Raw genomic sequence first — 13,517 nt, forward strand, 5'->3', positions numbered from 1 at the left:
GATTGAAACTACTGACCGTGAACCTCGTCATCACAGGGTTTATGTTGACATGCCCAACACAGAGTGTGACCTACTGGAGCTTCAGTCGGCCACAGAACGAGCGATGTAAGTACAGAGCATCGTTAAAAATGAAGTGTATGTACAGAAGTACCTCCACTTACGAGCTTAATGGGTTCTGTGACAGAGCTCTTAACTCAAAACACTTGTATCTCAAATTAATTTCGCCCATTACAATTAATTGAAATCAATTTATCTGATGCTTGATCCCCCAAAACAGCACAATTTAACATTTAACATGGATTTTAAAAAGAAAAACAGACTTGTATAACTATTGTGTAAAAACAATATACCGGTACTTGTTAGAATTAACTTCTAACAAATACAGTACTTTTATGAAGTAATGTAATTATGACGTACAGTATTAACCTTGAAGAGTGGCTTCAATGTTTATTTCTGTAAAGATGCTTCTCCATCAAACACACCATCAGCAGCTTTTCAATATTTTCATAGATAAATGTCAGCCACCTAGATATAATTTTAACATAGTGCAGAATAGTAGTGACATGCTGAAATTGTAATTTGTCTGATGATTTCTGTCTTTAATTCAGAGAATAACATCCATTTTCTTTTCTTCTTTCCCATGGTTGGAAAACAAATTAATGTTGCTCTTTAGTTATAAGCTAATGCATACTTGCCAACCTTGAGACCTCCTTGGGAGATGGGGGGGGGGGGGGGTATATTTATAGCTAAAATTCACTGAAATTCCAATTTTATATATATATATATATATAAATAAATAAAAGAAATACTTGAATTTCAGTGTTCATTTATTTACACATATGCACACACACATACACTCCTCTCTACTACTTGCCGTAGTTTTGAAGCAATGCATGATGGGAATCAGGATGTTGTGTGTCAGTGTATTAACATGCCGGCTGGAATAAACACACGCTGAGCAATAGCTCCGTGCCTGCCTACTTTATGGGTTATAGATAAACCTATGGATAACGGAGACATATATAATAGTCTCCTTCTTGTTGTGTGTGCAGTTGCGCACTAAGCTCCAAAAGCCGTAGATGTTATAACGTGACTGGGCCGGCACGCTCTTTATATGGAGGAAAAGTGGACGTGACGACAGGCTCTCTCACTCAGGTCCGGCTGGAAATCGTGAGAAATTCGGGAGAATGGTTGTCCCGGGAGATTTTCGGGAGAAGCACTGAAATTCGAGAGTCTTCCGGAAAATTCGGCTATATTGATCTGAGTGGATCATACAGGGTTCACTGTGACATTTGCCACAGCAACTCATGGCGGGGATGCTGAGAGACTGCTCTTGCTGTCTCTCAAAACATTCTTAAGTGGAGGTACCGTTGTAATATTAAGTGTATGTATTTAACTATTGTATGCATTTTTGCAAATTTACTTGAACAAATTGATGTTCCATTTTTAAACATTTTTCAATTGATTTTTAAAGGAAGAAAATATATCATTTATTCCACAAGACACAAAATGTGTATTTCAACCATCAAATTAGCAATTGGACATTAAATTACTTCACAATATACCATATTTTTCGGACTATAAGGCGCACTTAAAATCCTTTTCTCAAAACTCGACAGTGCGCCTTATAACCCGGTGCACTCATGTACGGAATAATTCTGGTTTTGCTTACCGACCTCGATGCAATTTTATTTGGTACACGGTGTAATGATAAGTGTGACCAGTAGATAGCAGTCAAACATAAGAGATATGTGTAGACTGCACTATGATGGCAATTACTCATGTAAACACACCAACATTTTATATGTTCCATTGAAAATATAGAACATTACACACGGTGCTAAAAAATCTATCAAAATGTTTTAGTACGACTTTGGTAAGCTATGAAGCCGCACCGTATTATTATGGTGTGTGTATAAGGTAAGACATAATATCTGGCGTTTTGTTTCGCAATATTATACAAAAGCAACTTCTCTTACCTTCTGGTACCTGCTGATCTGAATTTGAGATGTGCATGAATCCTGAAAAATTGCGCGCTTTGTAGTCTTTTCCGACGACGTAGTCGATAAGCTTCTTCTTTTTCTCTATCTTCTTGTTATGGGGCATTCTCTGCTGTTGCCATTTCGTAGTGTAAAGTTGTTACTTGTATCTGTCAGTCAACTCGCCATGAAAGTGCTAAAACATACTGGTGTAGTGAGTGTACATAAATCACCCAAGGAACTTTAGTTATTAGAGAGTTCCGGTCGGACGTTTTTTTACGGGACACATTTTCGGTGTTGTTGTTGTTTCTGGACGAGGAGATGCTGCTCCGTTATTGATTTAAGTAAAGTCCATCTTTACTTAAAGACACTTCTTTCACTCTCGTCCTTGCACGCTACACCACTACATCAAAGATGACGGGGAGAAGACGCTGCTGAAGGAGAGCCACGTGAATAAGACCGCCCACAAAACAGCGCATCCGGAAGCAACTGTCAGAAAGCGGCTTGAAGATGATCTGTAAAACATAATCTATGCAACATTTTGACAAAGAACCACCATTACATGTTATGTAGACCACAGGGAAGTGTTTTTCATTTAGAAAAAAATATATATAATATGACTCCTTTTAATGCGCCCTAAGATCCAGTGCGCCTTATATTTCTTTTAAAAAGATCAAAAATAGACCATTCATCGGCAGTGCGCCTTACAATCAGGGCCGCTCTATGGACCGGAAAATACGGTAATCATAATAGATAAATAACACAATTAGACGTTTTTTTGTTTTATTTAACGTTACAATTTATTTAATGCTTTTAGATAGGCTCCAGCACCCCCCGCGACCCCGAAAGGGACAAGCGGTAGAAAATGGATGGACGTTCAAAATGGTCTTTCAGCAAACTTTTCAGTTAAACAGCGTTAGGATCAGTAGCTTTCATGCAGCAAAACTACTGTAGACCACCTCATTGCTAGCTACTACTGTATTTCATTGTACTCTACTTAAGTTTCATCTGACTGACAATATTCTTAGTTGCTTTTTTTTGGTTCATCAGTTCTCAGAGCCAAGATCCCTTGATGCTGCTGAATCCAGATGTCCTGGTAGAAACTCTGCAAGAGTGGTTGAAGGTGCTGGAGCGCGTCTTCAGGCCCGCTGAGCTTGTTGAGTCAGCTGCTGGAGGTCCTTCAGATGTGGACCCAGCAGGACAAGGCACGGGGGAGCCCACCGCAGAGGAGTGTGCGAGAGGAGGAGCTGCAGAGAACCTTCCACAAGTGGAGCGTGACAGTCTGCTGACCTCAGAGAGCAAGACTTCTCCCCCAGAATCCATACGAGTGGTCTCACCTAAACCTGTACCACCTGATCTGCTGGCTCATCTCACCCAGCTGGCAACACTTTACACAGAAGTGAGCTGCTTCAGGAAGCAGGCAGACGAGCAAACACTGACCTGCACAACCTTCATGCGACGTTACTTCTTCCTGTTGGACCAGCAGCGTGTTAGAAACATGTGTCTGATGCAGGAGAAGCAGGAAGTGTACGCCTCCTTCATTGAAGCCATGATAGGTCAGTCAATATCAATCTGTCCATAGATCTTTATCACTATTTCTTTGTCTCCATCTTCAGCTATCTATACCTGTCATCATATCTAAATTTCCATCTATCTTTATATCTCCATCTACAGCTATATATCTAACACTCTATATCATTATTTATATCTATATATAGCCTTATACTGTATCTTTCTCCATCTTTAGCTATCTATACCTGTCATCATATCTAAATTTCCATCTATCTTTATATCTCCATCTACAGCTACATATCTAACACTCTATATCATTATTTATATCTATATATAGCCTTATACTGTCCATCCATCCATTTTCTACCGCTTATTCCCTTTGGGGTCGCGGGGGGCGCTGGAGCCTATCTCAGCTACAATCGGGCGGAAGGCGGGGTACACCCTGGACAAGTCGCCACCTCATCGCAGGGCCAACACAGATAGACAGACAACATTCACACTCACATCCACACACTAGGGCCAATTTAGTGTTGCCAATCAACTTATCCCCAGGTGCATGTCTTTGTCCTTATACTGTATCTTATATATCTTTATAGAGTATCTATATTATCTATTTATATCTGTATCCATTTATATATTGTATCTTTAGCTCTATAAATCTATCTATACCATATATTTTGCTTTATTTCTGTATCTTTATCTCTATATCTATCTCTATACCTATAACTTTATAGTTCTTTATATCTCTATCTTTGACTATAGCTCTCTATTGCTCTATAACTCTAATTACAACTTTATCTGTATCTCTATTTATATTTATACATCTATCAATATAGTCATAACACATTACAATATTTTATTAAGTATATAAATACATTTGTAATAGGAATTTACTGTACAATGACTGTTAAATTATTTTGAGTGCAACTTACAGTATGTAAACATTTGAAGACTATGACAGTGACCACAAAAGAGATTACAGATTTAAATATGTAAATTGTCCATCCATTTTCTACCGCTTATTCCCTTCTGAATCACAGGGGGCGCTGGAGCCTATCTCAGCTATGTAAATTGTATGCAGTAAAATTCTAATTAGTATATTCAATAAGAATAATATATATCCCTATATTAAGGGATGCATGTGCATGTGCGAGCTAGTCTGCCCCACAACAAGAGGATAGAGCAAAATGAGCTTATTAACACGCGCAAAGCTCTTTGGGAAAATGTCTACCATATATGGAGATATCCGCTGACGTCACCAATTGAAAAAAACGTCAAATTGGGCAAATTTCTAAATTCCAAAAAAGCTCGTTGGTAAGGTAAGATTTTTAAAACACTGTAAATATCTACTCTATGGTTTGATTTTCTGCACTTATGCCGATCCCAAATACACAAAAACAGGTACCAATAAAAAGGTTTTGCTTTATAGGCAAGTAATTAACATTTTAGACTCATAGTATTCATATCTTGGTAACTTTTCACACAATCTAAAACCTTTTAATCAAATATTTATAACATTTACTGTCAGAACTTTGCAATATAAAATAACTGAGGTGTGAATTGATCTAATTTACACATTTTAGAAAATGGTGCGAATGTTTGAGTTGAGTTTGAGTTTATTTCGAACATGCAAGTATACAACATGATACATCACAATCTCCAGTTTCTCTTTTCAACATGTTCGAAAATTTTAGAAAATGGTGCGAATGTTTAGTATAATTATTTTGCTTTGAGTCTCAAAAGAACATATTTATTTCCTACAGCTGTCACTCAGTCCAGTAAGGTGGCAGAAGTCATTCAGAGAGGAGATTTGCTGAAATCACTTCGCTATCTGAGAGAACTGCATCCATGGAGTGCTCCTCATCTCCTGGCTCACTCCCACAGGTCAGTAAAAACTTGTTTGAAGTACCAGCACAAGTAATGTAGACTAAAACACATAAATATGTTGACATGTAGGTTGTATGAGAAACATGGCGAGGCGGCTGTGCGCTCCTTTCCACAGTTCTATCCCACCATCACGCCTGCAGATGTGAAGGTGATGTCTCACAGAAGTCACTTTGTGGCCTACCTGAATAACTTGGTTCTGGCCCAAGCTGAGGAGCACAAGTAAAGTCTCAGATTTACACTTCCCTCAAAATACATTTATAAACATTATTTTGTATGTGCGACTTCCTTTAGGTTGCCATTCCTGCAGTCTCTTCTTGAACCTGAATCACTGCGGCAGGAGTGGCTGGAACTGGCACTTACCCATGATGCTCCTCAGCGCTGTGACACGCTCACACCTGACGGACAGCCAAGGTCTGGTATTCCACAGCCTTTAAATAGTGTTGATGATGGAGCTCACCTGGTTGTGCAGGACTGCCTCTTCACTGGTGTAAATGTCAACTAACCACGTCTGTTCCAGGTGTAACGCTCATTTTTTCACCTGGGGTTATGGCCGCTTCCTGTCTCTGCTGATCAGACTCCCTGCAGACTTGGCGTCCAAGCAGAAGATGGTGGAGACCTGCCGCAGTCACGGGTACTTTGTTTATCTCCTTGTTGACAGCACATGTGAACAAAGAATTTAACGCTACGTGGCCGGTGTTTGTGTGCGAGCAGGTACTGGACAGGATATCTCTCTCTCTGCTGTCAACTGCAACACCGCTCTCAAGCTTTTGCAACTATTTGTCAGCTGGATGACATCAGCCTGCTGGAGGAGCCTGAAGGTGAGTCGGGGAAGGTCTCACCTTTTCTGACACACACATCTAGCAAACACACATGGAGAAAATATGAAGCTCATTCAGGCGGTGACCCCTTTTGCAATTATTGTCCCTTATTGTCCTAAAAAAAGTGTTTGGGGTCGTTTATTTAGTCGATAGTGACGTGTATTTCTCGTCCGGACAAAGGATGACACGGCAGTTTGGCTGGATCAAAAGAGACGTCGGAGATGCTTTACTGAACCAAAAGTTGCTTTGTTACAAGCGAGCGTCATTACTCAGGACTGCAGTTCCTGGTAGGAGGTCATGTCAAATATAGAGGACTCCTTACTAGGGCTCGGCGATATATCGAATATACTCGATATATCGGGGGTTTGTCTCTCTGCGATATAGAAAATGACTATATTGTGATGTTCGAGTATACGTTCTCACGCAGTTGCTTTTAGCTGCGGGCATTACACTACTGGTGTTTCTCACTCTTTCTTGTCTCTCTTTCTCACAGAGACTTAAAACAAGCGCACCTTCTTACATACGTCACATACTGACGCGCGTGTGACGGAGCGGTGCTAGTGGTAATACGAGAGAAAGAGAAAAGTAGCAGCACTACTAATTTGTAGCACCATTTGAAAAGTCACCCGCTAGAGAATGAAGAGTGCTTGAAACTCCGCATGTCAACATCTCAGCCGAAGTCACACCAACAAAATGCCCAAGCAACCATTTCTACATCAACACCATATAAAAAAAATAGTCTAAAACAGAAAGAGATAACGTCCGCAGGAACCTACCACATAGCGCAGGACATACACTATTTGATTTGATTATGCAGCTCATTTTTATTTGACAGTTATTGAAATATCTTGTGTGACATCATGCACAAATGTGCACTTTATATGATCTGTACAAAAAGTACACTTTAATTTAGTGTTGTTTTCATAAGTCATCTTAGTGACATCATGCACAAAAGTGCACTAATAGCTTGTTTTAAAATGTCTCTGACAATCTTGCACTTTCTGTTTTGAAATGACATGAATGTTTGTGCTACTGCTTAATAACTGTTTAATAAATACACTTTTGCTAAATGGACTTAGTTGTGATTTCCCTCTCTGCATGAAAGTTTAAATGGAGCATATATTAATGCAGTATGAACAAGAATGTTTTAATGTAGACACATAGAATCATCATACTGCTGTGATTATATGCATCAAGTGTTCATTCAAGGTTAAGGCAAAATATCGAGATATATATTGTGTATCGTGACATGGCCTAAAAATATCGAGATATTAATAAAAGGCTATATCGCCCAGCCCTACTCCTAACTAGAGAAGCCAAACCACCAGTCTTATATTCCTACCTTCTGTGTGTGTCTCTGTGTGTGTCTCTGTGTGTGCGTGCGTGCGTCAGGAGAGCACATCCTGACCATAAAGTTAGATGTTTGTGTGTAAGTAGGGCTGGGCGATATATCGATATACGCGATATATCGCAGGTTTGTCTCTGTGCGATATAGAAAATGACTATATCGTGATATCGAGTATACGTTCTCACGCAGTTGCTTTTAGCTGCGGGCATTACACTACAGACTCTCCTCGCTCTCTCCTTCTCACAGACAGCAAGCGCACCTTCTTACACACGTCACATACTGTCACGACATACGTCACATACGTATACGCCCTCCCCGAGCAGAGAGGTAGCAGCATGGCTAACATTAGCTGTGATGCTAGCAGAGTGGTGCGAGCGCTAATACAAGAGAAAGAAGGTGTGAATCTGGTAACAAATGGAGGAATAATTAATTCCCAAGAAAAACAGCAGGGGGTCCATCGTCTGGCTGTGGTTTGGCTTCAAGTGGGAATATGTCGAACAGACAACCATAATTTGTCAAGTGTGGGGCAAAAGCGTTGCTATAAAAAGTAGCATTACTACTGTAACAAACAGTTCAGGGTGTCCCAAGTTACCGAAGTGTGTTAGTAAGGAGGAGGAGTTTTGTCCCTCCAGAGTTGTTGCCGTAGGGCTGTGACGTAGGGTGTGTGTGGTGTTGACATTAAAGAAGCGGTGGCTATCGAACCTGCTCTAATGTCTCCCGTTTATTATTTTATTAGATAAGTACACTGTATAGGCGAACTCAGGACACTCGGCTACACTGCTAATATGTAGCATCATTTGAAAAGTCACCCGCTAGACAATTAAGAGTGCTTACTCCGCACGTCAACATCTCAGTTTGGTGCCACACGTCCACACCATCAAAATACCGAGGCAAACATTTCCAGATCAACACCATATGAAAAAAATAGTGATTTTGTTTGTTGTGATTTCCTTCTCTGCATGAAAGTTTAAAAGTAGCATATATTAATGCAGTATGAAGAAGAATGTTTTAATGTAGACACAGAATCATCATACTGCTGTGATTATATGCATCAAGTGTTCATTCAAGGCTAAGGCAAAATATTGAGATATATATCGTGTATCGCGATATGGCCTTAAAATATCGTGATATTAAAAAAAGGCAATATCGCCCAGCCCTATGTGTAAGTGTCTGGAAAACAACGGCTTTAAGTCATAATCCAAATATGGCTTTGAGCTAGACAGGTAGTCTCCTCTCAAGGATATAACTATCACTTTTGCATTCCAAAGTCCCAATTAGGGCCTCCTTCCTACGAGAAGTGATCCAATCCACCTGCGAATATCAAACTAATTGGCCTTATCTTATTGTGCTCAAACTGAAATACCACTGTTTACTCAAACTTCAAGGTTTGCTTTCTCCAAGATGAACATTCACTATATGTAGAACATAATATGAGTTAGTTAATTCACTTCAATAGCAAATAGTACCTGGTCCATTAAAGGTAAGGTCTTTGTTGGTCCGTAAGATACTGTCAGAATCAAATGAAAGGAAAAAAAAGAGTAGAAATATATGTCATGAGAAAAAGCTGATATTGTCATCCTAATGAGTATGGGTGAATCTTTGGGCACGTCACGATTCAAATCTGATTCTTGGGGTAGCGATTCGATTCAGAATTGATTCTCGATTCACAAACAATACTTTTTTAACAAAGGGTGCCAGTTCTATTATTGACTACATTCCTTCATAAGATAAACAACTCTGAGTTGAGTTGAGTTGAGCTGGAGTTTATTTGGAACATGCATGCATACAACATGATACGTCACAATTTCCAGTTTCTCTATTCAACATGTTTGAAAAGGAGTAGGAAGAAGCAGAGCTTATTTAATCCTACCCCTTTTCCTTTACATAGCAGTTGCTAAAAGTTTTGTTCACTTCCTGTTCTCAATTTATTCACAATATACTCCGTGAGTAATAACAATAAAAATAAATAAATATTAATGAGTGAAGTCAGTTGTATATCATATGGTGAGATGAGTAAGATTATTAAATGAATGGATGGATGAAATAAATTCAGAATGTTTATCATGGTTCTTCTTGGGGCTGGGCGATATGGCCTTTTATTAATATCTCGATATTTTTAGGCCATGTCACGATACACGATATATGTCTCGATGTTTTGCCTTAGCCTTGAATTAACACTTGATGCATATAATCACAGCAGTATGATGATTCTATGTGTCTACATTAAAACATTCTTGTTCATACTGCATTAATATATGCTCATTTTAAACTTTCATGCAGAGAAGCAAATCACGGGAGAAGATCCGCACCGTAATACAAAATACACCCTCCCACCTTGTAGCGTCCCAGAAGAGTTAGTGCTGCAAAGGGTTCTGGGTATTTGTTCTGGTGTGTTTATGTTGTGTTACGGTGCGGATGTTCTCCCGAAATGTGTTTGTCATTCTTATTTGGTGTGGGTTCACAGTGTGGCGTATATTTCTAACAGTGTTAAAGTTGTTTATACTTCCACCCTCAGTGTAACCTGTATCGCTGTTGATCTTGTGACTGGGCCGGCACGTTGTTAGAATGGATGAAAAGCGGACGTGACGACAGCTCGTGGAGGACGTTAAAGGCAGTGCCTTTAAAGCACTCCCCCAAGACTGTGGTCCGGGTGGACTACGAGATATAATGACTGATGAACACCTTCGTTCGATAATGAAGGTTGCCTCAGCTCAAAGCCTGAACCCTGACATTAATGAACTAGCATCCAAGAAAAGATGGCAGGTATCTGGCTTGGGCACATCATATTAGATCAGTGTGTTGCAAACTGAGCAGTTTAAAGTCCTGAATGATTAGTTTATTCATTGTTATTTTATTTTCAAATTTATTAGCCTGTGGAAAAAGTTAATGTTGATATTTACCTCAGAAGGCTACAAATAGAAAAGAGGCATTCGATTTTTATTTAAATTGTATTTGATATGCCATTGATATTTTTTAATTATTATTATTTGAAACTCAATTTTGCGTGTCACTATAAAGTTATATAAGCCTTGCTTGTTCAATATTCAATGCACAACTTGTTTGGGTCCCTATTAAAAGGTTAATTTGTTCAACCTTGGCCCGCGGTTTTGTTCAGTTTTAAATTTTGTCCCACTCTGTATTTGAGTTTGACACCCCTGGTCTAGAAGATGTTTTGCTTTATTCATTGTTGACATGTTTCTTGCTACTTTATGTTGTATATTTTTTACACGAGATTTCCAGTTCAATTTATCATCAATCCTCATACCTAGAAATTTGGTTTCATTTACTCTTTCAATCTATTCCGTCTATTTGTATTTGTGTTATTTTTTATATTACTTTATTTTATTTTTTTTACTTCAATGAATATCACCAGCTGCTTCTTCTTCTCAGCACTTTCTTTCACACTGACTCTTCCTTCAAATGGTTGGAAAATCAAGGTCATGTCATTGTAGCTTTTGGAGCATCAAAAAATAGCCAGGAAACAGCTCATAGCTCAAAACAACGAAGGCCACTATGTGAGAAAATGTGTTAATTTCCCTATCAGTGAGTCAGTAGGAATAAAGGTTTTGAAATAGTGTTTTACACCAGATGTCCTTCCTGACACACATCTGTATGGAAATCGAACCCATGTGCTCTGCCATGAAAGGCAGGCCAGGGATTTTGTGTGTATGTGTGAGGGTGTGTGTGTGTGTGTGTGTGTGTATATCAGGGGCGCCGAAAAGGGGGGGTAAGGAGACGGATTCTAGGGGCCCATGATGGAGGGGGGCCCAGAGAGGCCCCTAATGATGATGAAATTATAATACAGAAAAAATAATGACACAGTGTTGGGGGCCCTGTAAAGATTATTTTCATGGGGCCCAAAATCCCTAGAGGCGCCCCTGTTGTATAATTATAAATTATAATCAATGTTATTAGTACTGTAGGCAACCTCCCCAAAATGGAGTTTTAATAAAGGATGTACACAAGTTCACCCGGAAGCAACTATGTAAATACATAAATCATGTCCTCACCATAATTGTATCTTCGTGTCCAGGTGTGGCGCCTCAGAACTTGGACGAGTGGAGGCTCCTTATTCAGTTGGCTCAGGACAGCAGCCGTGCAGCAGAACAACTCGCCAATGTCAACGGAGGCACTTTATCCAACGGTTCAGCCGACTCCGCCAGAAAAGTCAGCCTCGAGAACCTGACCCTGCGTCTGGCCGGCACAGTCGGACTGCAGAGAGCCATGGCCGTCCTGGAGGAGTGTGGAGTTCACTTGGTGCTTTCTTCTCACTCGCAACTGGTGTGTGAGCTGCTCAAGGTTGCTGAGAAAAGGCAGCGGTGAGTCAAGCTAATATAAGGTTTGATGCAAAAAGACAATCAGATATTCATGTCACTCGTATCTTGTTTCACAGAGCGACCATTCAGACTCTGCTTGAGCGCTGTGATCGCTTCTTGTGGTCTCAACATGCATGAAGATGATCAACAATGCCAACATCTTACCTGCTAGTAAAGCTGTGCATTAATTTATTTTAATGAAGGTACTCGCCCATAAAACATTGTTCACTGCTCATTATTTGCATTGACAATTTTCTTTTTGTTTGCAAATAAATGTTGGTGCAATGCTGGCTTTAAAAGTTGCGCACAAGACAAAATGTCTGATTTGCCACAAAAACAATCTTCAAATGTTATTCATCAGGTATTATTTAAATAAAAAATATATAAACTACTTGTTTCATTCATGTTGAACTTTGTTCCACCTGAAGTCTTAAAAAGTGAATAACAGCTGCCTCATTAAACTTGGCTACGGACATGTCATTTACAGTAGAATAGTAATATGCAGGGCAGCACGGTGGGACCAGTGGTCAGTGTTGGTGCATCACAATAAGAAGATCGTAGGTTTGATTCCTGGTCTCAGGGTCTTTCTGTGTGGAGTTTGCATGTTCTCCCCGTAACTGCGTGGCTTCCTCCCACCTCCAAAGACATGCACTTGGGGATAGGTTGATTGGCAACACTAAATTGGCCCAAGTGTGTGAATGTGAGTGTGAATGTTGTCTGTGTTGGCCCTGCGATGAGATGGCGACTTGTCCAGGGTGTACAACGCCTTCCGCACAAATGCAGCTGTGATAGGCTCCAGCCCTCCCGCAACTCCAAAAGGGACAAGCGGTAGAAAATGGATGGAGTAGTATGCAGGAAATGCAAAGTGACTCATAATTGCAAGATTTCACTGAGGCACAGTATAGCTCAGTTGGTAAAGTGGCCATGCCAGCAACTTGAGGGTTGCAGGTTCGATCCCCGCTTCCGCCATCCTAGTCACTGCCGTTGTGTCCTTGTCACTATGTAAAGCGCTTTGAGTCACTAGAGAAAAAGCGCTATATAAATATAATTCACAACTTTTGAAAAAAGGTGCTTGGATGATATCAAGGTACCGGTACATATTTCTTGCCAGAATGTTTTTAAGATTTTTTATCTTGATATGATATTTGAGTTTATTTAAAGGTGGATGTCCTCAAAAGTCAAAACATCAATGAACCTGTGCCACAAATGAACTTCAAGGCAGACAAAAAAAAAAAAACTAACTTTATGCTGACATTAACATCATGGAAATATTAGAAATATAATAATAATAATATATATATATATATATATATATATATATATATATATATATATATATATATATATATATACACACACACACACACACAGGTAAAAGCCAGTAAATTAGAATATTTTGAAAAACTTGATTTATTTCAGTAATTGCATTCAAAAGGTGTAACTTGTACATTATATTTATTCATTGCACACAGACTGATGCATTCAAATGTTTATTTCATTTAATTTTGATGATTTGAAGTAGCAACAAATGAAAATCCAAAATTCCGTGTGTCACAAAATTAGAATATTACTTAAGGCTAATACAAAAAAGGGATTTTTAGAAATGTTGGCCAACTGAAAAGTATGAAAATGAAAAATATGAGCATGTACAATACTC

General features: G+C 39.3%; 1 protein-coding gene across 3 annotated transcripts in view; it reads left to right on the plus strand.

Annotated features, from left to right (window-relative positions):
- hps5 (HPS5 biogenesis of lysosomal organelles complex 2 subunit 2) overlaps positions 1-12,243 on the plus strand; it is a 29,692-nt gene extending 17,449 nt beyond the window's left edge. For all 3 annotated transcript variants that reach the window (XM_061969634.2, XM_061969635.2, XM_072913952.1), the window contains exons 15-23: positions 37-105; positions 3,030-3,535; positions 5,255-5,375; positions 5,448-5,597; positions 5,670-5,789; positions 5,896-6,009; positions 6,090-6,196; positions 11,578-11,863; positions 11,938-12,243. In XM_061969634.2, the coding sequence (XP_061825618.2) occupies positions 37-105; positions 3,030-3,535; positions 5,255-5,375; positions 5,448-5,597; positions 5,670-5,789; positions 5,896-6,009; positions 6,090-6,196; positions 11,578-11,863; positions 11,938-11,998 (1,534 nt within the window). In that variant the 3' untranslated portion in view covers positions 11,999-12,243. The remainder of the gene's footprint in view (positions 1-36; positions 106-3,029; positions 3,536-5,254; positions 5,376-5,447; positions 5,598-5,669; positions 5,790-5,895; positions 6,010-6,089; positions 6,197-11,577; positions 11,864-11,937) is intronic.
- Positions 12,244-13,517: the final 1,274 nt, after the last annotated feature.

The sequence above is a fragment of the Nerophis lumbriciformis genome, linkage group LG10 (assembly GCF_033978685.3).
Source record: "Nerophis lumbriciformis linkage group LG10, RoL_Nlum_v2.1, whole genome shotgun sequence".
Taxonomy (NCBI): Eukaryota; Metazoa; Chordata; class Actinopteri; order Syngnathiformes; family Syngnathidae; genus Nerophis; species Nerophis lumbriciformis.